A 23,846-nucleotide genomic window follows, 5' to 3' on the forward strand; every position below is an offset into this window, starting at 1 on the left:
TGAATTTAAACGGAATTTATGATTTTCACAAAACACTTCGCTCCTATTTCAAATTTGGTTTATCAATCAAACCGAAGAATCTTAAGTGCTTTAACTGTTTCCCTAACATTCTTCTCCATTAAGCTTAAATTCACAAAATCCACAAAACTTTATAGCGTGCATGCCTCTATATCACAGCCAAACTCTTTTTTCAAATATTCACGTTTTATTTACGTTTGCAGCAAGAGCAAACAAAATTTGGTTTTCATTTTTTTTACTTTTCTATTTAAATTATCGCAAAAATTTTGACAGGCGATGGCGAGGGAGGGAGGACGTAGAAAAAATTCCTTTGACTTGTTACATTTTTCAACAATTTGCCTCGTACTTTGCCCTGCTCTTTTATTGCTTTTGGTTTGTTTTGGTCTTTTTTCAAATCTGTTTGCCAAAGCGAATTTTTGTTTGTACATTTGCTCTTATGCCTTTGTATTTTTTTTTCAAAAAGGAATTAAGGTCCTCTTGCATATACATATAATTTAAATGGGGTTCATAGACTTTCGGCTTCATTATAAATTTGTAACAACATTTTATTTATTTTTGATGAAAGACTAGCCAGCTTCAAAAAATGCTCATATTTACTAAAGAAAACATTTGCTTACCATTCATCTGTTACCAAAAAAAAATGCGCGTTTTGCTCATTAAAAACGTTGTAAAACCGTTGTTGCCTTAAAAAATAAATTTCTTATAAATATCTAAGAGGTAGTATTTCAAATTCGACCACCCAGATATTATAATAATAAGCTCTTTTCCTTGATAAAATTTGAAACCTAAATATATAAAATTTTTATTCTGGGATTTTATTAGTTTATACATATTTGCTTAAGCACATTTGGTTACGGATTTTATTGTTTTAATAATAACCGACTTTTCGTATTTTTTGATAATATGAGTTCATAGACTAACCAAATATTTTTCTGGTTTTTTATTTATGTTTAGTGACCATGTTTTTCCCCAATATATGTGTTGAGTAGACTTCCGAATATTTAATTCCGTTCTACGCTTTTCTGCCATTATATATTTTAAAAAATATTTATTATGCCACTTGTTCTAGGTGGCAGCTGTACTCTCAATCCATTGTGTATCGTTTGAGCGCCAAAAGAGCAACAACAATCCACTTTCCTGAGCTGCCTATGATTGTTTGGCTTTCTTTTTGTTGTTCAATTAAATATATTCCAGTGCAGCAGCGCCCGCATCACCACACCACCCCTCGACGTTCCTCGCCACCGTTTGTTGTTATTAAAAAAGTTTGAGTTTTTATTTGAATTTCCATGAAAGCAGCACCGTACCGGGTAAAAGTGGAAAAATAAAACACTGTGTTCAAATGTATAGTATTCATACTCCTTGCGAAAACTAGTGCAGCAAAAAAAAAAAAAAAACAGGCATAACCCGACAAAGCGATAATAACTGACCGATTGGGTAAATTTTGTAATTATTGCCAATACCCAGAAAGGCAAAAAAAAAAAAAAAAAAAAAAAGGCGAGAAAAAAATTAATAACGAAACTTTTGCAATCACCTAGGGAGGTCTTATAGACCCAAACATGAGGTAATCCAATCGCAAAACAAAACAAAAAGTCTAAGAATCGAGCTTGGCAAATACAATTTTTGTGAGTTTCGTTTAATTGCTTAATTTAATTTGCATGAAATCCAGCAAGGCAAACAAAGCAAAGCTCCGGTGGAAAACCGAAAAACCTACCAAAGTTCTTTTGTTGAATCGGCGTCGTCGTCGGCGGCAAGCAAACAAAAAAAAAACACTCGAAAAAATACGTTTCGCAAGTTGTCGTTTTATTTGTATTTGTATTTGTAGTTGTAGTTGTAGTTGCTGTGATTTTATATTTAACACTCCACTGGCTACTTTTGCATGTCTCAAGAACACTGCCCAAGTGGTTAAACAATTGATGGGGGATTTATTCGGGTCTCCCCAATCGATTTTGATACTCTGTTGGATATTTTATGCACTTGCATACACAATTATGCGCCCACAGCACAGCACTCGTAAATGGATTTTTTTTTTCTTGTATTTTTTTTTTTTTGTATTCAAACGCACTTGTTTATGACTTTGGAATTTTTTATAAATTTTACGACAGACTCTTCGATGGATTTTCCACGGCCTTAGCACCAGAACTTTTCCAACTCAGCTTGGTTTGAACTCCGTTAGACGACTGAATCGTTTGGTGGCGAGGCATCGCTATTTTATACGTCCGTTCTCCAGTCGAAAAAGCTCGGCTTTCCGCTTCGGCTTTTTGCTCGATTGATTTGGTGACCAGGGGGGAGCTCAACATTTCAAGCGCAGGCGCTACGCTCGTGGAAAAAATATAAACACAAAGCAGCTGGCCGAGCTCAGCTGATTTTTGGCCAAAAGCCGGCAACAACAAGCCTCACATGTGGCTCTATTAGGGGGGGGGACTTGGTCGGGAGAAAGAGCAGGCCAAAGCTTCGGCAATGCCGAGTGCGCAAAGACAATAATTGTATGTTGTTCTTGCCCACGAAAAACCAAATAAAGCAAGGTAAAGCGCATAAAACACAAACAGAAGCAAGAGCAACAATATCTGTGAGGCTTTAACAGGTGGCAATGTCATGATTTTGCAGCAGAGAAAACATAATTATGGTCGACCTATACGTACACAAAATATATATATAAAAAAATATATATATATATAAATAAAAAATATATATATAAAAAATATATATATAAATTTTAAAGAAAAATAAAAAAAAAATATTATATAGGTTTAGTTTCTTAGAAATAAGTTCGCTACAAAGATAGAACCATTTTTAATATAATTATTAGGTTTTTTATGTAACATATATTTATACATTTAATAGGAACCCGATAACAGGTTTTTACAGCAACAAAAAAAATAATTTTTGTGGCATAAAATATTTTCTTAAAGAATACTCATCATATGTTTCGTGTTTCATGTTTGTGCCCTTCTAACTTTTTTTAAGATTATTTATAAATATTTAACTATAAATCGCACGATTCCTTGAATTAATTATCTGTGTATTTAAATAAGCATGTAATATACATATATTAAGTATTTATTTAACCTAGTTTCCACATTTATAGTTTAAATACTCACATCTAAAACCACATTTTTTTCAGTGTGTTTATTGGACTTTATGGATATTATCATTATTGTGCACACACAAATTGTGAATTTTCTGCAGTCATTAAATTAATTTAATTGATTATTTTTGTTAACCTTATTTGCACGTTGTGTGTCGATTTTGAAACAATTGTTTACCTTTTATCGGTTTTTCTGTTTATTGCTAATTCACCAAAAAGTTCGTCGCAAAAACTTCGTCGCAAAAATCAAATCAAATCGAACCGCATCGCAAAAGCAACGTTAACAAAAACTGGCCAAACTCGCTTTAATTAGAAGCAAAATAATATTATAAAGACAAAACCGAAATTTGGTACTTAGACATGTCAAACTCTAAATATTAATGCGTAGCGAGTTCTTTGAACTCTCATTTTAATTTATTTATTTCAACCAAGTCAAATGGTTAACATCAGAGATTTAGTGTAAGATTAGGTCTCTCAGCAGCACAAAAGGTGAGATTCTTATAGTACAAAATACCTTTTAAAAACGAACCAACATTTAAACAACAACAACCAACATTTCGAGCCTTAACTAGTAAAATATATTTATAAAGTCTTGCAAAATATTTGTTAATTTTATTTCTGTCTAGCTATCGTCAGCGAAACAGTTTCTGCCAAAAACTGAACGCCAGATATTTCGTTTTTTTTGTCGTTTTAGGATTTAACTTCAGATGTTTTGTCCGTTAAATGTCCGTTTAAGTATCGTCTTCTGGGCTGGGCTGTGTTATGAATATTCCATTGTCTGCTTATTATACATTATTTACGTTGTAAATTCCTATATATACATATATATGATCAGTTTTTAAGCTTTTTGCATGCAACTTTGTTGTCTTTCTTGTACAGGTAGTAAGTAACATAAATACATAAGTCGGAAGGAGCCGGACGATTATATAGTATAGCTGTATGCCAGCAAAAAAAATTTTTAAGTGTATAACTTTGCTGTTTTTTTTTTTTTTTGATGTTTAAATTTGATAAAATTTAAACGACTATATTTTATTTATACTTATCGTAAGTCTCTTTTAGGAACAATCGGAAAATTACAAAAATAAATGTTTAAAATACGTTAACTTATTAAATTTATTAATTAGTTAATTTAAATTTTTATTTTTTAATTCTTTTGACATATTTATTTATGGTTTAATAATTCAGAATTGAGCTTTTTAATATTAATCTTTCTTTATTCTTTATAAAGTGACTGAAGTTTTGAGAGTTTATTGCGTACTGTCAACCAGTTAGGTTTGTTGACAAACAGAATACAATTAAAATTAAGTTAAGTCTGCAACTGTTATTTAAACATTATTTTTAATATAATTAAAATTTAAAATCTTTATAGATATATCCTGAAAAATCGGAAAAATTTTTTTCTGAGTTTTTTATTTTATCCTTATTTTTTAGATCCCAGAAATACTCTGCTAACTCCCAACTGACAAACGACCAAACGGCCCAATGTTAATTTCTGACGCATGGCAACGCTATGCAATGTTCTATAATTTTTTTCCCACCAAAAGTGTTTGCAAGTTATTTGCATCTCGCTTCCTCATTGCTGTCTAACGGATTTCGTCGATCTGAGTACTAGACTTAAGAAAAGTTACCAGATCGATTTGTATTTAGGAATTTCAACCAATTTTAAAGCGGTCACATTAACAAAGCTTTAAATTACAGTAACTTCTTTTTTCCAATAACTTCTTCACTTTTTTGTCGTCTTTGTGCTCGTGAAAAACTAATTATAAAATTTACAAAATGGATCGATACAATCGTGTCTTTAGAGGTAATTGCGCTTAAATTGTTTACAAAACTAAATGCAAATATGCAAGTATTATAATTTTAACAGATCCCGGGTCTCCACTGGCGCCATTAACACCAATTGCCACCGAAGAAGCTTTTACATTTGACGAAGTCACGCCTACTGGCGGTGGTAGGAAGCATAACGCGAGATATGGAATTTTTGGGATCCCGAAGGCCAATAATCTTACGGTTCCATCACGCCGACACCCACAACCATCAAAAAAGGGCTTATCAAATAGTAGTTTTCCCACTCGTTTCTCCAAAGAATTTATGCGCACGCGATCGGTTTTTTCGCCAACGAGTCAAAGTACTCTTGCTGGGGAATCCACACCAGCAGGCCAATCCTGCATTTCGATAGATTCGAAATTACGGACAAAGAGGGAGAAGTTGGATGTCAGGCTGCAGCAGGAGACGCGGCTAAAGCAGGAGGCATCCAAGTTAAAAAGCGAGGCATCCAGAGTGAAAAAAGAGGACTTCAAGAGCCCTAAGCCGAGTACTAGGCATCCGCCACGCTACAAGCCCGGCTCCCCGGTGGAGCATCCCACTTTGAGTCCCCGTGTCAAATCCCTGCTGAACCGCACCGGAAACGAACATCTATCCGAACTATTCACTCGCCAGGAGATCGACATCGAGGTGCTTATTCAAATGACCTTGGAGGATTTGGCTGCGCTGGGCGTTCGCGGCGCCCGAGAGATCCGATTGGCCTTGAACATTATCCAGTTGGCCAAGCAATTCTTTTAATTGTAATTTTATGCGCATTTTAAATGTTTTATGTCTTATGGGTGTCAATTTGTATGTCAGTTTTAATAAATGTTTAATGTAAGAATAGAAGTTCAGCTTGAAATGATGTGTTTTAATTAAAAGACAGGACAAAGAAACTCCCTGAAATTGATAACAGAAATGCCATGCTCACAAAAAGCCTAAATATATGGCTTTATTCTTTTCACAATTACCATTCGGAATACTTATTTAAGTCTGTAACTCTTGCTGAACTTAATATCTATAAGATGTTCTATGATTCTTAAACAAAATATGAAATTCGTTATTTTAAAACTGATCAAGAATCTATATAGATAACAAGGTCAGAGACCCATCCTTCTACCAGTTGTTACACACTGTTCAACGAATACCATATATACTTCTTTTGTTTTGTTTCAGTGTAGGACATTAGCATAGGCACCAACCATGGTGATGATCTTTGCTGACCACGGGCCTTCTAAGTAAATATGGTATTTTTTCGGCATTTTTTTTCTCGAGTCGGATGGTATTTTCCAAAATCCAAGCTGCGGTCACTCTGAACACGTGTTTGTCCAGAAGACCTGCAGTTTAAACAAAATATCCACGTTTTAACTAAAACACAATGGTGAAAGTTAAAGTAGAGCGTTCCGAGGATGCCGATGACTCCGTAGTGGTCAGCGGCGATGTCTCCATCAAGGAGGAGGAGTCCTACGACGACAAGATGCTCTTCGTCAACGCCATTGCCAAACCGATGGCAGGTAAGAAACTGGCTAAAAAGTGCTACAAACTGGTGAAAAAGGCGATGAAGCACAAGACCTATCTGCGAAACGGATTAAAGGATGTCCAGACTCGCCTGCGCAAAGGAGAAACCGGGTGAGTAGTGGCCAATCCCCGCCAGAAGTGCACAAACTAATGACCCTCCGTGGCCCACAGCATTTGCATCTTCGCTGGCGATGTGACTCCCATTGACATCCTGTGCCATTTGCCCGCCGTTTGCGAGGAGAAGGGCATTCCATATGCCTACACACCAAGTCGGGCGGATTTGGGTGCTGCCATGGGCGTGAAGCGCGGTACAGTCGCCCTGCTGATCCGCCAGAACGAGGAGTACAAGGATCTGTACGACGAGGTCAAGGAGGAGCTCTCCGGGCTGTATATTCCTGTCTAGACCTGTAGCCCTAGTTTCTTCTGCTAATTAAGTACCTAGTTAAGTGTAAAGGAATCCTACTAATAAACGCCAGGAGTGGCCATTTTTTAGGCACCAACAAAAAAGGTTTCGTCTTTGTTTGTAATTGCTTTATATGCTTAAGGGTTTTACGAGGTCCTCAGTATTGGCGACATTTAAGCAAAATGTAAATGTAATTGAATTTTTACTAAAAATGGAAAACGATTCTTCAAATTTGATCAACAAAACTTATTAAACCTGGTTTTCCAGCAAAAAAAAATAGATAGAGGATATGTAAATTTAAAAAATAATAGACTTCAATATCTATAGGCCTGACGATGCTTTACAAAATCGTATACTTGTTCTTCACTGATTTACAAACATCTTATTAAAATCAGAAGCACCAGAATAATTTTAATAACTGAATCTAATAAACCTATTTGTAAGCAGTCCTACTTTAAACAAGTATGCTGAACTAAGTTTTCCAACATAAATCAGTTTTAAACTCTTGATTAACTCAAGTATCAAGTATGGGCTAGTGAAAAATATTTGAAAAATAAGAAAACTAGTTGCCGGCAAAAAAATCCAAAATTGCAAATTTTTTTGTTTTGTTTTTTTTTGTTGTCCCTTGGGGATCTTTTTTGTTTTCTTTTTTTTTGTGAATTTTTTTTTATAAGTATTTTCAGCGTAGCTGGTTTCATATAAATTGTTTTACATATACAATACAGTTGAAATGGAGGAATTTCGTTAGGCTTCTGGGTTCTGTTCTCTTGTCGTGCTCGATGATGTGTGGTGTCTGCTATTTTGTTTTTAGTTAGTTGCTGTATGTGTGGTGTCTAAATTTACATATAATTTAACACTAAATGTGTTCGTGTATGCAATGGATTTCCTAGAAGAATCGTTTAACAAATGACATGAGAGGAGGAGGGGCGGGGGTGGTATTATTAAAAGTACAATTTCTTGTTTATTAAATTGTGTGATTTTCGTTCTTTTTTGTTTTTCGCTTTTTAGTTTGTTATGCGTTACAATGGTTAAATAATTACAGTTATATAAAGTTAATATGTTTATGCTATCCAAGTCGCTAGCCAAAATACTACGATAAAACTCAAAGATCGGTTAAATACTCTTATCGAAAAATTCTTATATTTCTGCATTTGCATTTATCATTCGTATGTTTTACATTTACCAGTCGTCAGATCGGACTAAACGATGAGTGGGTGGGTTTTTTTTTTTTTTTTTTTTTGTTGGGGATTCAGGGGCGATGGCTGCAAATTTGGGGTGTTCAACAATCGTAATATAATTTACACACGCATCGACAATTTCGGATGGGGAGAGGAACAAATAACTCGTGCACAAATTTAAATATTTATATGCGTATTATATATATATATATGTTCGTATGTAGGTAAGTATGTTTAATTCGTACACAAAAATGTTCATATCCCTTATAGCCATTAAATATATATAATAGGTATATAATCTGAAGTTACAGTTAATAAGGATAATAATTTATATATTTGAGTGCGTGACAAATTTTCAGTTTTAATGTTTTTTGTTAATAGTTTTTTTTTTGTTTTTTTTTTTTTGTGTTTGTTTTTGAATAGTCAACTTCTGTACAAAATTGAAATTTATAACTGATAAACTAAAGGTAGAAAACGAACGGAGAAGGATTACGTAGCAAATATGCTACGCTCTAAAAATAGAAAAAATGTACAATACAAATGTTCTCTTGAATAATCTTACATCTAAAGCTAACTATGCATCTTGCAGTTTATAGTTATTACATAATTATTTCATTTTTTTGTGGTTTTATCTTTGTTTGTTTGTTTTTTTTTTTGTAACTTTTTTTTTTTAATTTTTTTTTTGTTTGCTTCAAGAGTCTAATCGATAAGGTTTTCTTGTGTAGACGTTTATTATTATTATTTTTGTGGGCTGCTCAGAGCAACCCGTTGGATGCTGCGAACCGATGGAGGCGCCTGCGGCGACCTTGGGCATTGAGGCGTGGCAGGGGGGAGTGGGTAACATGGTGGATGGCCAAAGGTCAACGTCAACAAATCCCTGCTGCGGCATTTGGGCGAGCTTTAGTAACCACTAAACATTAACTAAATAGGTATGTATGTATATTATTAATTAATTATAATAATTCACACTTTCAACTTAAGGCTACCGTAATTAAATAATTTGCAATTTAAAAGAAAGCAAAAAAATAAGGATAGGGGCAACTATAATTAAGAAGCAGTTCTTTTTTGTTTTCTCTTCCGTTTTTTTCCCATTGTCTGGGGCATTTTTTACGTTTTTTTTTGTTTTGTTCAGCTAAGAATTTTGCAATTTTTTTTTTTTGGTTGTTAATTTTCTGTTTTTTTTTTGTTTTGTTTTTTCTTTTGTTTTTCGTTTTTGTTTTTTTTTAGATTAAGACCCTTTGATGCCACAGCAGGAGATGTGCTGCCGTCGCCGCCTCTCACTGAAAGTAGTTGTAGAATCCGGTCGTGGCCTGTCCCAACTCCCGGATGGCCGCAAACGGATCCTTCTCTAGGAGATCACTTCCGCCCCCCGCCTGCGAGCCTTTGCCGCCCGCCCCGGCTCCTGCCACGCCCGCCTGCGCCTGCCCCTGTCCCGCCGATGGTCCTGCCCCACCGCCAACGCCACCGCCACCACCAACCACCGCCTGGGGCCCCTGGCTCAGCACAGCCGCATAGGTGGTTGCCGACGAGCCGGAGGACTGCTGGTGATGATTGGCCGCCTCCGAGTGGGGCATACTGGGCGCCATGGCCTGGAACAGGTCCACGTCGTGACCGCCCCCCTTCAGCGTATTAAAGTTGTTGTACAGCAGGCCGTGCATGTGATCCGACGACTTCACCGAGTGATCCACCACCGAGTTGTTGGCCTGGAAGAGTGCCTCGATCAGATTGGCTCCCGTGTCCAGTCCGTGCATGTTGTTGAAGCCCCCGTTTCCGTTTCCGCCTCCGCCTCCAATCCCATTTCCGGCCAGCGCCTGGCGGCGGTACAGCGGCACCGAGTTGTTGCCATTGCTCAGCATTCCGTTGTTGTTGCTGTTGTTATTGTTGTGTCCGCCGGCGATTCCCATTCCGACACCGCCAACTCCGGCATTGTTCACGCCCACGTTGTTGTGCATGTTCAGGTTGTTGTAGGGCTTGTCGTTCAGCAGAGCATTGCCAGCTAGACGATAGAGAAATATAAGGATTAACATTGAAAGAATCAGAACTTTAATTTCTTAATTTAATTCTTACATTTCCCAAACCGTTTAACAGGAAATGGATTCCTAATCGTTTTCCTCAAAACTGTCACTTCTTCAATTTCTTCTAAGGCAAAAAAAAAAAAAAAAAAAAAAACACGAAAAAGTAAATAAAAAAAATAAAACATAAATTCTAAAATTAAATAAAATTTAGGATACCCTAGTAATGGTTCAGAATGACTTCATAAGTAAATTGGATATACATATAAATAATCATTAAGATCACTGGCATTCAATAGCATTAGGAAACAAATAGGATCTGATTAAAGTTGCCTCGACTTTATAATAATATATAATGTAATAATCTTATAATCTATATAATCTAATAATCTATATAATGTAATAATCTGTATAATCTAACCTTTATAATCTAATAATCTATGTAATCTTTATAATGTAAACATCTATATAAATATATCTATTAATCTTGCCTTTCTCACAACAAAATTTCTAATTTTGATACCCCCAATTGCACAGTACCCCACAATATCCCTTCTTAACAAGAATATTATATATTTCAAAATACTTTCTAACCGGAAAAACACTTGAAAAGCTGCCAAAACAATATAAACTGCATTTTAACAACGTAAAATTAACACACGATAAATCTCAGGCCAAAAGAGGTGATCCGCTCCTCCAAATCCAAATTCTCTGCTTACCGTTCGCCATAAAGTTGGTGGTAGCGACGCCGCCAAGATTGTTGCCGCCACCGTTGAGCTGAGCCTGGTGCAGCCCAGGTCCACAAAAGTGATTGGGATACAGCGGTTGACCAGGTCCTGGTGGAGGCTTCGCTTGTTGCTGCTGCTGTTGCTGCTGTTGTTGCTGCTGCTGTTGCATCATGGCGAACAGGCGACTTTGCTGCTGTTGCTGCTGGAGATCGGCTCCATTTAAACCATTGCTGAGCGGAGGACCGGGGGCATTGCCCGTGCCAGCCACCATGCCAAGAACATCCCGCAGTATGGGCTGGGCAATGTCATTGGCCCCGTTCATGATGGAGTTGAAGACCAGATCGATCTGCTGGTTGAAATTCTCCAGCGGCGGTGAAGCGTCCACGGATTGCTGAGGTGGCTGCTGCTGCTGTTGCTGCTGCTGTTGGCCCTGTGGATACAGCATGGGATATTGTGGCCGCTGCACATGTGGATTGTTCAGCATCGGATTGTTGACCATCTGTTGCTGCGGTGGCTTATGCTGCTGCTGCTGTTGCTGCAGTGTGGCCATCACCTGGCGCAACATGTCCGCAAACTTATTGGCACCCTCCTGACCCACAGTTTCGAGCAGTTTGAGATACCACTTGTACTGCTCCTCCTTGGGATTTAAAGCCATTTCGTAGATGCTCACATTGGGGGGCAGTAGCTCGTGCGTCAGCGGACCGAATCTCATGGAGCTCGGCGACGGCTGCTTGCCGGCATACATAAACGGATTGGGTGGTGGTGGCTGCGGCTGCTGTTGCTGTTGCTGCTGTGGCGGCGGTGGCGGTGCTCCTGGATTGTAGCCGCTTCCGTTGTGCCGCAAATAGGGCGGCGGTGGCGGCGGTCCGTTCTCCATGGGCGACATGGGTCCGTTGGGCACACTGCTACCCCGCTGCATGCCCATCGGCGGCGCCTGCTGCTGTTGTTGTTGTTGCGACGGAGGCGGACCACCGGGTCCTGGCCCGGGTCCATACAGCTGATGATGTGGCGGCGCCTGGCCATGATTGTACAGCGTCTTCTTGGCCAGATAGCCCAGTTCACTCGGATTCCTCAGCAGCTGGGCGGCCGCCGAAGCGTTTGGCGGCGGCGGTGGTACACTGCCTCCGCGCAAGGGCAGCGATGGATTGGCATTAAGTGGCGGTGGCAAAGGACCTGGTCCTGGTCCTGGTCCCGGTCCACGTCCCGGTGCACTCACTGGCGGCGGCTGGGGCTGCTGTGGCTGCTTGCTGCTGGGCGGCAGCACACTCCACGGATTCGTCTGCGGCGGTGGACCCCACAGGCTGGCATTGGGATTCTGCGGTGGCTGCTGCTGCTGCTGCTGCTGTCCTGGTCCCGGCCCATTTGGTCCCTGCTGCGGTGGCCGCCAGTGCTGCATGGCCGGGTATTGTCCATATGGTGGTGGTGGTCCGCCCCCTACTCCTACTCCTACTCCTCCTCCTCCTACTCCTCCTCCGCCTCCTGGCGGCTGAGTGGGTGGCGGTCCACCGGGTGGCATGCCACGTAAGTGTGGTGCCTGCGGCGGTGGTCCACGCATTCCCATGTGTCCTCCTCCTCCTCCACCGACGACGCCGCCTCCTCCTCCGCCACCGCCGTAATGTGGTGGTGGACCTGGACCAGGACCTGGACCTCCTCCGGCTCCCGGGCCAGGTCCATTCCCGGACTTTCCTCCAACGACGGCGGCCATCATGGCTGCCATGTGTGTGGAGTACATGTGGGAGAGCTGCTGATTGGCCATGGCCGCGGCCATTTGATTCATCTGATGGGCGGTGGCCGCCGGTCCGGGACCCAGCATCCCAGCTGCCGTTGCGAAATGAGCCGGCGGACCTGGTGGCCCATGGCCACCACCACCACCGTGTCCATGCTGCGGTCCGTTCAGATAGAGGGCGGCCTGCTCGCGCAGATATGCCTCCGGTTGCAGGGCACGTGGGACAAACTCCGGCGCCAGAGGATTGAGGACATAGCCACGTTTCAGCTCCACGCCATCCAGTTGGGAACGCAGATTCGACCAGGTCAGACCGAACAGTGACTTGTGCTCGTCACAGATCTCGATGAAGCGTTCCCACACTTTGCGGCAGCGTCCAATGGAGCACAGAGCCACGGGATCACCGACCACCGCGACCAGCGATTGGGCACGAGTGATGGCCGTGTTCAAGAGCTTGGAGTTGCTGAGGAAACCGTAGTCCGTGTCGGCATCGCCAATGCTGGCCGTGGACGCTGCTCCGGACGCACTTCCCTGTGGCATGCAGGTGCGTCGGGTGCGTACGGTGGACAGGAAGACGGCTCGGAACTGTTTACCCTGGACATTGAGCACACGTTCCACGGATATGCCACCCATGCGTCGCTTACGCAGCTCCGAACGAATGCGGAACACCTGATCGGCGTAGGGAGTCATAATGCCGATGCTGGTGTCATTGAGCTTGCCCCAAGCACTGGGCCAACGCTTTCGCAGCTCGGACACCCTTTCCACCACCTCGTACACCTCGGCGTTGTTATAGAAAGCCGTTGAGTTCTTATCCTGAACATCCTCGCCTCGAGTCGTAAAGAAGGTCAAAGGATAGAAGCGTTCGTGCCTTGGCTGCTTGCCGGAGGCCACCAGCTTCTGTTCGTAGAAGAGCTCCGAGGTGAAACGGATGATGGCCTCGTGCGCCCGATAGTTCTCGCACAGCAGTATCTTGCACGGGAAATTGGAGGGATAGTGATCATACAGTCGCTCCAACAGCGAAATGTGCAGCTTGCGTTCCTTGGCAAAGGCGGAGAAGAGTTCGGGACTCATCTGCATGTGATCTCCGGCCAGAACGATTCGCGTCGAGTCATTGGCCAAGGCCAGCGGCATAATGGCCTCGCATTCCATGGCCTGGGCAGCTTCGTCCAGGAAGATGTGTGTGAAGAGACCCTTGGGCAGTCCCAGCGTGGCCAACTCCATGCTAATGCTCAGCGTAACCACGACAATCCGGTGCCGCATTATGTCCTCCACCGTGGGTCGCTTGAAGTTGCCCACGCCATCGGTGATGCAGTACTTCTGCACCACACTATTAACGGTGGCCGACCATCTCTTGTGGTAGTAAACCCTCAGCGGCGTGGCCTCCTCCAAACCCTCCTCGATCCACGGATGCAGGTACTCCTTGATGTACAAATCAGCTGCCGAATTGGAGTGCGTGCAGATCAGGATCTTGGCCTCCGGTTGGGCCAGAAGCTGCTTGATGGCCTGGGCCAGTGTGTATGTTTTGCCCGTTCCAAAGGGTCCGATAAGCAGGATTGGCGGCAACTTGATGCTCAGCGCCGTGGTGATGGCATTCACCGCTTCCCGTTGCTTGGCATTCAACTTCGGTTCGCAGGCATCGGCCCACTGCTTCTTCGGGGTCCACGGTATGCTCGGTTCCAGTTCGGTGGCCGGAAAGATTAGCCGGAAATCGGTGATCTTGTCCACTGCATTGTGCCACTCGCAGTAGGGCATACGGTTCAGTTGGAATTGTATGTCCACATCCAGTTCGGTGTCCGCCTGCAGAGCCATCGCCTCCACACACTTGGCGGATAGTTTCAAGTAAATCACATTCTTTCCTTTATCCTCGATCAGAGCCTCGTAAACTGCACGCTGGTTTGGATCCGTTTTGGCATCCGGTTCCTCCGGCTTTGAGATGTACACGCTGCTGCAGTTGGACAGAATCAATCGGCCAGGCGACGTATCCTCGGAGATGTCCTTGCCCAAACGCATGAGAGCAAACAATTCGCCGGCCAGCGAATACTTCGCTGTGCTGGTCGCCATTCCCGCCGGCGTGAGGATGTAATTGGAGGCGACGGTTAGACGGGTCCTCACATTATACCTGGCTATCTGCTCATAGCGGGCAATCTCCTCCACGGACAACAACTCGTGGATGCGGGAGCGGTAGTTGTTCTGCGTCAACCGCTTCTCCACAATGGTCGATTGGGTCAGTGTGAAGGTAGCTGCCCTGGGACAGGGATACCTCTCCAGCAGTTCCCGCTCATGCTCCAGATCGCTGAGATACGCCTCGGTCTTCAGATGTGTTCCAATTGTGGTCTCGAAACGTGTGAGTTGCGTATTGGCCACATCCCATCGGGTGGCCGAGCTGTTGATGATGTCCCGCTTGATCTCCTCGATTTTCTCCGCATCGTTTACGGGCAACACATCCACGCACAAATGCCGAACGAGCAATGGTTCCTGGCCCACATCGAAGCAGATGGCCTGGCGAAAGGTTCCATAGATCTCTGTGTGAAACTCTATGGTGATTTCATGGGTCACAATGCTGGACGAGTCGTCGCCGGAAGATTCCGATTGAGCGGAGCCGACTGCCACCCACTCTTGATCGGATTTGAGCTCCATGCTGGACTCCGTTGGCTTGCACATTTTGATGGACTTGAGGGCAAAGTGATTGCGATGGGCATCCTGGAGGAGGGCCACCGCCTTTAGAGGCTTCTGCGTCTCCAGTTGGAAGAGCCACTCCCGCTTGGATGTCTTCGAACTGATGCTGGTGACCAGCTGCTGCTCACAACGCGCCTCCATATCCGGCACCCGTTCGCACATCACTCGCTCCGGTGCCGTGGCCTGGATCCATCGCTCCAGCACTTGCTCCGTGTACGACTTGCCATAGAGCTCCTTCTCGCAGGCCTTCTGCATCCGCATCCGTCGATACTCGAAACGCTCCTTCCACTCGTTCAACTCATCCTGGCCATGAGCCTCCACGCATTGGGCGCCGTAGTGGCAGGTGTGCGCCTCGCTGAACGTCTCGCACAGGGAATAGGTGTCCAGCGTGTAGCCACGGGGCGGTGGACGCCACTTCCAGTCGCGGCCTGATCGGAAAGGTAATACATAATATATTTTGAGTGATTGGAAATTCATGTTTTCAGTGAAGTTTTTTTTGAAAATATACAAAAAAGTAAGTTTAAGGTGTAATATCATTTAGTTGTCGTCACAATTCGAAATAAATATATTGCTTCAAAAACTTGGCAAAATATGCGTATAAACATGACATTTATCTTTTGAAAAAAAAAAAAAATGCACCCCATAAAATAACAAAAAAGACCTTCACAATTGTAATTTGGCTTTCTAATTTTAGCACTTATAATGCATCATAAATCTGACCGTAACCAGAAAGATCCAATTTGCTCATATTTTTCCAACAAAATTGGTTTAGTCTTAAAGTAAACTTCTATTATTAAGCTAATTTGATTTAATGCAGTAAATGAACATTGATTTTCCATGGCTCCTTGGGAAGATAGTATCATATAGAAGTACTATTGTAAATCCCCTTCGGTACTCACCCTCATCGCTCATGATCACCTTCTGGTGGGCCTCGGTCTGGCAGTGCTGTCGCAGCTCGATCCTCGTCTGGAAGGTGATGGTGCAGTAGCTACAGGTGGTCGATGGGGCCGCCTGATCGCCCTGATCGGAGCCCGATCCGTCACCGGATCCCGTTTGGTGTTTGCCGGCCGTAAGCTTCATGGCCGCCAGCAGGTCGTTGGTCTTGTGGAGACTTGTGCTGGAGCTGGACATGGTGCTGCTGCTGCCCGTGGAGGAGCTACTGCTGCTACTTGCGTAGCTACCGATTCCATTGCCATTTTGCTGCTGCTGTTGCTGCTGCTGGTGTTGTTGCTGCTGCTGTTGCTGTTGCTCCCGCTTCTTTAAACCCTTGTTGCTGAGCAGCTTGCTGTACTTGTCCAGCGGCAGGTTGTTGGTTGCCCAGTGATCCAGCTTGGTGTCCAGTATGGCCATCTCGTCCTCGAGACGGGCGTGCGGTATCTTCAAGGCCTGCGCCTTGTGCTGCCCGTTCATGATCATCTGAATGATGGACTTGTAACGTTCGAGGGTCTTGGATATGTCCGAGTATATCTGCTGGCCGCTCAGCTCATTGATCCACTTGCTCAGGAAGATCTCAGCATCCTAAACGAAAGATAAGTATAATTTATTAATGTAAAAATTTAATAGTGTGTATTATTTGAAATTTGAATATATTTTTTTTAGAATGTTTAAAGTGAATACAATGTAAGTTTCGAAAATGCTTTTTTAGAAATCGAGAAATATTTACTCAATTTACTAAAAACAAATTAGATTTGTTTTAGTTAGCTTTGTAAAATGTTGCCAAAATTATCTTTTTCATAAGAATGTTATTGTTTTTAGAGATAAACTCAAGGGTTACAAGTTATTTATGGGGATAAAATCAATCAAAATGAGGGAGTAATCCCGATCCGTACTTACCCCGTACTTGTGCATTTTGAACAGGGCGTGGACGAGCCATCTTCGTGCTCTTGACACGCTGGCCAGGCACTCGGTCTGCTCGGATAGTAGCGTGAGCACCTTGTAGGCATCCGCCAGGCAGCCCTCGAACTTGCCCAACTCGAGGAGGCACTCGCAGCGGCCCAGGAGGCAGGCGATCTGCTGGTCCTTTTGGGCCCTCGAACCCAAGGCGCCGGGATTGGGGGCAATCAGCTGGTCGTAGAGCGCCACGGCACGGGCCCAACTGCGCCGGCGGACCATGTCGTGGGCCTGCATCTCCTTCTCGGCGGCCATCGTTTACTGGCTGGTTTTTGGGTAATCCTCCGGGTGGTCACTCATGCATGTGTCGCTGTTTTAGGTCCTTGTCTTGATCGCTCGTCTAATTTCTAGGGTGATTCTGTTGGGTAAGTGTTAAAATCATTAATAAAATGTTAGTTTTTTTTTTTTTTAATTATTACTTACATAATATAACAATTTTGGGTGGTTAATATTAAGAAATCGATTATCGTTTTTACATTAATGGTTTAGATACTTTGTGGGCATTATGTTTACTGCAAATAAAGATATTTGAATTATTTCATACAATTTTTATTTGGTTTGTGACTTTTTCGATCTTTAAAATTTGTATCTTATATGGTTCTTTATAACGATTAGTATAGTTGTGATACTGTGATTTTGTCCTCCTTCCAATGTTGAAGGTTTTTATTACTTTACTTGATTTATATTTATTTATCATATAACAAAAATATATTTTATTGGGACATATTAGTTTATAAAGTTGCAAATATATTTTTAAAGTATTTTTTACACAATTTACTTGTCAGTTTTTGGTTTATATATTTTTGAGAAATTAATATCTTATAATTTGTTTTATATTTTTACATTTTTTTCATGGATATTCTTTTATTTTTTTTTATTTTTATTATTATTATTATTATTAAAGGTGTTCTTGGCCATGATTAACATGGTTCAGTTATTATTAAATTTAGGATCTCCATTTATCCACGTGGACTTTATTTATTTAGCATCGTTGACTCAAGAAATTTACTAGTAAATAATATTTCCCAGTTTGATTAAATGCAATTCCAATTGTCTGCTGAAGCCGAGTTGTGTGGACCAAAACAGAAATTGTTTATATCTGGGCAATAGCTTCTGCTCGGGTCTTATCGGATCCCAAACAATTGTGTGTGTGTATAGTATATGCAGACGGATTTATAGAGCCGCCTACAGCCAGTGTGTGTGATAAACAATCCAATCCAAAGTGCTCCTTTTGCCGTCTTTATTTTTCGATTTACACAATTTTCATTCTAATTCGGTTACGCAAAATTTCATAAGAGCCATTTTCACTCTCGCACCGGCACAAAAGGGGGGTGGAAAACTCAGAGGGGGGAAATGGGGAAAACACTTGCTGAGAACGAGAAAATTTGCAAGCATAATTAAAAGTAATTTTCGAGTTGCTTCTTTTTCTTTTCTTTTTTTTATTTGTAGGTGCTTGCTCTTTTTTTTCTGCTTTTTTTGTTGTTGCGTGTGTGTGTGCGTTTTGTTGTTGTGCGGTTTTTATTTATATGCGGCGGTAAATGGGTATTATTTACAACAAATGGCGACGGCTGATTTGTTAGCAAATGCAATTGCATTAAATTTATTCGCACTATTATTTAATATTGTTTTTTCTTTCTTTTTTTATATACACGGGCGGATTTTCATGGCCTGGCGTTGCCTTTTCATTTGCTTGCAGACGTAACAAAAGCACATTTCATAATTTTTTCTTTGGTTTTTCCATAGTTTATAAGACTGGCTATCGATTAAGCGTGTTTTAATGTTATTTAGCATAATTTCCGAGAAATGAGAAGGATTTCTTTTACCATTTTTCTTTTTACGTGCTGAAAACAGCAGACAGTCGCCAGTGTTGGTTAAGGGCGCATACACTCTCCGCCGAATATCGCATGTGGCAATTAATGGTGGCTTAAATTATATTTAATTTTCTCCTGATATTATTATTATTACACATTTTAATTGGCATTGTATATTTAAGACATTTTGGCCTTTTTTCGCCGTATATATCCCAAAAATGCCACAAAACAAATGACGAGTATCGGCTGCAGTCCTTTGCAACACCAAACGCCCATTTGACAACACTGTCGCATACACTACAGGATGATTTTGCCATATAAAAACGGCAACTTATATGAACACAATACATGCAAATGACCGCATTGCACTTTTATATGATTAGTCAGTTTTTTATAAAGCTCGTTAATCATTTTGCATGCTCAGCAAAGGCAGCGGTTTAGTTTTTCCAGCGCGATTATCGCAAGTCAGCCAGCCAGCTGCAACTTTGCTGTTCAATTTATTGTCCATTTCGGTTTTCCATTTGCATCCACACTTTTCAATTACCTTTGCACTAATTCTTATTGTTTATACACTAATTCAATTTTACATGGCTAAGCACATGAGAGAAAATGCACAACGTCGAAATTAAAAATAAGTTATGTATGTAGTGAGGAAAATTTCGCGAAATGCACCAGTGCTGAAAAGCGCTTACAGAAACCAGGGACGGTCGATAACAAATGGGGCTGGCAAATAATCGAGTTCAAAAACATGGATGGAACATAAATTTTTGGTTTACTATTATACCCTTGCCGAGGATATTATAAAATCAGTCGGAAGTTTGCAACGCAGTGAAGAAGACATTTCAGAACCTATTAGGTTTCTATAAATGTTTGATGAGCATCACTAGTCTCTCTTAGTTTAAGAGCTATCTAGATACAACTTTCAATTTTGGGTCTTTCTTTTGCAGGTGGTATATATATTATTGATGAACATCACTAGGCGAATCGATCTAGTCATGTCCATTGTTCTGTGCAAATTAGTCTCTCTTAGATTCAAAGTTATCTAGACTTAGACTTTCCACAAAATTGTCTTTTTTATGCAGATAGTATATAGGTTGGAACGAGCCAACTTTGTTAAAATCTGGCGACCATAAAAAGTAACTCCATTTAAAGCATTTATAAATATCAAAAAAAAAATAGTAAAAAAAAAAAATAAAAAAAAATATTACCCCTTCGCTGGTTTTCATTTTTTTTAATGAATAAAAAAAATATTATCCCTTCGCTGGTTTTCATTTTTTTAAAAATATTATTTGATATATATTAATTGTTAAAAATATTAGACTTACGGTTTTAGTTTCAATTAAATCGAACGACTATATATCTTCATATAGCTCTTATGGGAACAAAATAGATTCGCTGTTTATTAATTAATTTAAATATACTTCGAAAAATGGTAATAATTTTTTTTTCAGAATTACGGTTTTCACTTTATTAAAATCAGAAAACGGTGTCATATAGCTGCCATAGCAACGATCGAATAATTTAGCGGAAATAGCCTCTCTGTAGTTAAACATTTGGGCATATAAATCGGAAAATTGTTGATTTAAAGAGGGTATATAAACTTTCGTCAAACTCGTTTTTTAAATAAAAATAAAATTTTACAAATTATAGTCAAAAACAATGATTTTTTGTGTTTGCGTCCATTTATAGATATATTTTGATCTAAATGATTGAAATAAATGCTTGTGCATTATTTTTAAAGATTTAGAAACGTATAATGGAATATTCTCATTTTTTCAACTCCTTTAATCCGTAGTTTTAAAACTAAAAAAATAGCTTGCAATTATTTTAGAGCTAAAGAAGATCAAGTCCTTTTAGAAAATTGTTAAAATTTGAAACAATTGTCAAATCCGTTTCTCCTTAATAAAATCCATGGCTTTAAGTTTGAATACACTGTAAAGTTGTTTATTCGAAACATTTCAATTAATTTAAATACGTTTGTAAACAGGCTGTCTCAATGCTCTCGTTTGTGGGGCGGTACGTAGACTTGCTGCTGCTGCGCCTGGCGATCTCCGCGGTAGCGTGACTGTTGTTGCTGCTGTTGATGTTGATGTTGCTGCTGTTGATGTTGCTGCTGCTGGGGCGCATTGCTCAGTGGCCTATTTTGTGCATCTGTAATGGGCAGAATGTCCACCTTGAGCACCTCCTCGTGGTTGCCATAGCCCATAAAAAAGACCACGCAAGTTTTCTCCGACACTCCCGTGATCTCAGCCTCATAATACTAAAATATAACATTATTTGAATTATCAATTTTAATTTGTAGGGAAATAAATTTAAATGAAATACTATATTTGTACCTATTCTATTCTATTCTATTTATATTCTTGTATTATTTGCAAGAGTTTTTTTAAATAAATCGGTACAGCAGCTGCCATATGCCATGAATATGGTTAGAAACATTTTAAGTTTTATAAGTTCAGTTTAAATTTAAATCTAAGTTCAGCGACCTTAAACTCACCCTGCCATCGTCCCAGTACTTGGCCATGCACAAGTCGCCCTTCTGCCACATCCAAGCGTCTCCAGGCGTCATCCCGAAATGCTCCCTTGGTGCAGCCTGTGGCGCAGACACAGGGGCAGGCGGAGCATAAGGATTTCCATGAATTGGGGCTGAAACGGGACCAAAAGTCGTCGGTGGCTGCTGCTCCTGCTGCTGCTGCTGCTGTTGATGGGGCATCGTCACTCCTTGACTTTTTAGAAGGCTCATGGCAAACTCGTTCGCCTCCTTGCTCTGGAAACCCATGATCTTGCTGGGATCGTACGTATAGCCATTCGCCAATTGACTGTAGTTTGCATGCGAATGGTGTCGGGGATTGTGATGGTGTTGTTGATGGTGTTGATTCTGATGTTTCTGGCTGTTTGGAGCCTTTTCTGGCTTCTGCGAAGGCAACTGTGTTGATTGCTGCTGCTGGCTTTCGGTTCCTGTTGCCGTTCCCGTTCCCGCCTGACGATCCTTGGCTTGTCCTTGACCCTGTTTGCGTCGATTCTCTCGCTTGGGAGCACTGCTCACCTTAAGATTGGCCGTCTCTTCGGTTACCTTGCTCAAACGGGCATTGAAATCTTCTCCTGAATTGTTCGGCGGCTTAGCAGTTGCACTACCTGAATTCGATCCAGAGCTGACTGCCTGCTGCTTACGCCGGCTGCCATTGGCGTTGCCATTCTCGCCTCTGTTTGAGCCTCCACGATTGCTGCCTCGATCGCTGCCACGTCGATTGCCGGCGTGTTCCTTACCATTGGTTGTTTCCTGTTCTGTTTTAACCTCGGAGTTGGTTTTGGGCATCGGGTTGTCTGGCCCATTGCGGTTAGAGGTTTTTAAGGCCGCGGACTCGGGTTTGTTACGTCCTCCTCCTCGCTCCCTGGGTGGCCTCTCTTCCCTGGGCGGTTTTTCTTCCCTCGGTGGTCTGTCTTCCCTGGGGGGTCTTTCGTCTCGCGACGGCCTCTCATCCCTGCCGCCACCTCGGTTGCGTCCACCGCCTCTGGAGGAACCCGCATGTCCACCACGATGCGCGGCAAAGCTGCTCGACACATTGTTCTCAAACCTCGAACGATCACCAAACTTCCCGCCTCCGCCTAGCGCTGAAGATCGGCTGTCCGCCTCGCCGAACCTCGAGTTTCCATATTGCTTGAAAGGATTGAAGTGATTGGCAGTGGGTGGGGCGGCTGGAGCAACGGCAAAGGAATCTACGATGCTAGGCGCCGGTGTCTCCGTAGCTGGCAGCTTGTTAGTGAGGAAATCAAACAGGGTGGCATTGGCAGCTGGCTTGGCTGCCTCAGCTTCGTCCTTGGCACTGGCGCCACGCTTTCCCTCTCTGGGCGGCCGATCTCCGCGTCCCGGACGACCCATTGTTTCGATGGGAGCCAAGCCTCCGGTTTCCTTGCGTCGTTTTAGGTTGAAAAGAGCACGCTCCAGGTTGTTTCGGGTGGCATGCAAGGCACTGCGGGCCTCCTCCTCGGTGAAGCCCTTGTCCAGGATCTTCTTTATGTTGTGATCGACGATGTTCTGACCGCCTCCACCGAATACCTTTTTGCCGCCTGCCTTGGTGGCCACGGCAATGGCCTCGGTGCGCATGGCATTGAACTCATCGTTCTCCTTCACCGGCTTATCCTTATCGCCCGAGGAACCCAGGCTCTTGAAGTTCCTCTCCCTCTCGGCGGTGATATCGATTTTCCGTCCAAATGCCACCCACGGTGGCGGCACTGAGGTGCCACTTAGAGGACGACCACTTCGCGCATACCTCAACATGGTTCGGGCAAGATCCCACTTCTCGTAGAGAGCGTCCACACGTCCTCCGAGGAGCTGAAGCTCCGTGGATCTCAGCAGCATGAATCCCTGCATCAGTTGCAGTTTCTCGGCCTTGAAAAAGATCTTACTCCCTGGTGCCACATTGAGATTCAGCTGGGGCACTGGCTCCAGCTCCAGGGCCTGTATGGAATTCTGTCCGTCGCTCAGATCGAGTTGTATTAGGCGTGGCGCCGCCTTCGATTCCTCATTCGCCTTGGGGGCGGCTATATTCCTCACTCTCTGCACCTGCAACACAATTTTTCCGGGCAAAGTGGCATCTTCGCGTTTTGTCGGCAAAGCGCCACCTCCTATATCACGCAAATCCCGCTAAAAAAAATGAGTAATGGGTTATTATTAATAATTATACACATTTGAGGCAGCCGGTTTGCCTGCAACTCACATTCAGTGCTTCATCAATAATTTTCCGGGTATCTTCGCTGCCAACCGCTGTTGTCAGAACTTTAAGGCCCTCCTCCGTCAGGTGCCTGCATTAAACGTTAGTCCTCAGTACTCCCAACATTGTTATGATCTACTTACCACCCGACTTCTTGTAGTTTCTTGGCTAATTCCATTTTTTCATGAATACGTCTTTTTGCAGCCCGGACACTAGCGATGACAAAAGTACTAGATGTGTACTCGCTAGTGATGCGCAAGGCGGCAATTAGAAATATCGGCTGCGGGTG

At 42.3% G+C, this 23,846-nt stretch overlaps 5 protein-coding genes across 6 annotated transcripts in view; 2 read left to right on the forward strand and 3 right to left on the reverse strand.

Moving 5' to 3' along the window:
- LOC108136058 (Ig-like and fibronectin type-III domain-containing protein 2) overlaps positions 1-2,193 on the reverse strand; it is an 86,782-nt gene extending 84,589 nt beyond the window's left edge. Inside the window, 1 exon segment of the mRNA XM_017256993.2 lies at positions 1,730-2,193. The gene's annotated coding sequence lies outside the window, so the exon portion shown is untranslated.
- A 2,538-nt stretch (positions 2,194-4,731) lies between these two features.
- Positions 4,732-5,768, forward strand: LOC108136039. Its single transcript, XM_017256970.2, has 2 exons — positions 4,732-4,907; positions 4,971-5,768. The coding sequence occupies exons 1-2, from the start codon at positions 4,880-4,882 to the stop codon at positions 5,663-5,665; spliced, it is 723 nt and encodes a 240-aa protein (XP_017112459.1). The 5' UTR covers positions 4,732-4,879; the 3' UTR covers positions 5,666-5,768.
- Positions 5,769-6,198: 430 nt separating this feature from the next.
- Positions 6,199-6,931, forward strand: LOC108136029 (H/ACA ribonucleoprotein complex subunit 2-like protein). Its single transcript, XM_017256961.2, has 2 exons — positions 6,199-6,535; positions 6,596-6,931. Exons 1-2 carry the CDS (start codon positions 6,285-6,287, stop codon positions 6,825-6,827), a joined length of 483 nt encoding a protein of 160 aa, XP_017112450.1. The 5' UTR covers positions 6,199-6,284; the 3' UTR covers positions 6,828-6,931.
- Positions 6,932-7,945: 1,014 nt separating this feature from the next.
- On the reverse strand, positions 7,946-19,509 carry LOC108136065 (probable helicase with zinc finger domain). Of its 2 annotated transcripts, none has more exons than XM_017257009.2 (6): positions 19,390-19,509; positions 17,458-17,546; positions 16,978-17,392; positions 16,044-16,662; positions 10,737-15,572; positions 7,946-10,001 (listed from the first exon to the last, which is right to left on the reverse strand). In XM_017257009.2, exons 3-6 carry the CDS (start codon positions 17,287-17,289, stop codon positions 9,283-9,285), a joined length of 6,486 nt encoding a protein of 2,161 aa, XP_017112498.1. In that variant the 5' UTR covers positions 17,290-17,392; positions 17,458-17,546; positions 19,390-19,509; the 3' UTR covers positions 7,946-9,282. The 2 variants fall into 2 exon arrangements, with proteins under 2 accessions (XP_017112498.1, XP_017112499.1); XM_017257010.2 differs by lacking the exon at positions 19,390-19,509 and adding an exon at positions 18,858-19,289.
- Positions 19,510-20,761: 1,252 nt separating this feature from the next.
- Positions 20,762-23,796, reverse strand: LOC108136140 (tudor domain-containing protein 3). Its single transcript, XM_017257135.1, has 4 exons — positions 23,701-23,796; positions 23,564-23,648; positions 21,343-23,490; positions 20,762-21,105 (listed from the first exon to the last, which is right to left on the reverse strand). The coding sequence occupies exons 1-4, from the start codon at positions 23,733-23,735 to the stop codon at positions 20,839-20,841; spliced, it is 2,535 nt and encodes an 844-aa protein (XP_017112624.1). The 5' UTR covers positions 23,736-23,796; the 3' UTR covers positions 20,762-20,838.
- Positions 23,797-23,846: the final 50 nt, after the last annotated feature.

The sequence above is a fragment of the Drosophila elegans genome, unplaced genomic scaffold (assembly GCF_018152505.1).
Source record: "Drosophila elegans isolate 14027-0461.03 unplaced genomic scaffold, ASM1815250v1 contig_208, whole genome shotgun sequence".
Lineage (NCBI taxonomy): Eukaryota > Metazoa > Arthropoda > Insecta > Diptera > Drosophilidae > Drosophila > Drosophila elegans.

What these genes read in the sequence shown, in the direction of transcription:
- LOC108136039 (XM_017256970.2), top strand. Translation starts at nt 4,880, where the DNA reads ATGGATCGATACAATCGTGTCTTTAGAG. An exon ending in ATACAATCGTGTCTTTAGAG is followed by an intron (nt 4,908 to 4,970) that starts GTAATTGCGCTT and finishes TAATTTTAACAG; the next exon opens with ATCCCGGGTCTCCACTGGCG.
- LOC108136029 (XM_017256961.2), top strand. Translation starts at nt 6,285, where the DNA reads ATGGTGAAAGTTAAAGTAGAGCGTTCCGAGGATGCCGATGACTCCGTA. An exon ending in CTGCGCAAAGGAGAAACCGG is followed by an intron (nt 6,536 to 6,595) that starts GTGAGTAGTGGC and finishes CGTGGCCCACAG; the next exon opens with CATTTGCATCTTCGCTGGCG.
- LOC108136065 (XM_017257009.2), bottom strand. Translation starts at nt 17,289, where the DNA reads ATGGCCGCCGAGAAGGAGATGCAGGCCCACGACATGGTCCGCCGGCGC. An exon ending in TCAAAATGCACAAGTACGGG is followed by an intron (nt 16,663 to 16,977) that starts GTAAGTACGGAT and finishes TCTTTCGTTTAG; the next exon opens with GATGCTGAGATCTTCCTGAG. An exon ending in GGTGATCATGAGCGATGAGG is followed by an intron (nt 15,573 to 16,043) that starts GTGAGTACCGAA and finishes CTTTCCGATCAG; the next exon opens with GCCGCGACTGGAAGTGGCGT.
- LOC108136140 (XM_017257135.1), bottom strand. Translation starts at nt 23,735, where the DNA reads ATGGAATTAGCCAAGAAACTACAAGAAGTCGGGTG. An exon ending in AAACTACAAGAAGTCGGGTG is followed by an intron (nt 23,649 to 23,700) that starts GTAAGTAGATCA and finishes CGTTTAATGCAG; the next exon opens with GCACCTGACGGAGGAGGGCC. An exon ending in TTATTGATGAAGCACTGAAT is followed by an intron (nt 23,491 to 23,563) that starts GTGAGTTGCAGG and finishes CATTTTTTTTAG; the next exon opens with CGGGATTTGCGTGATATAGG.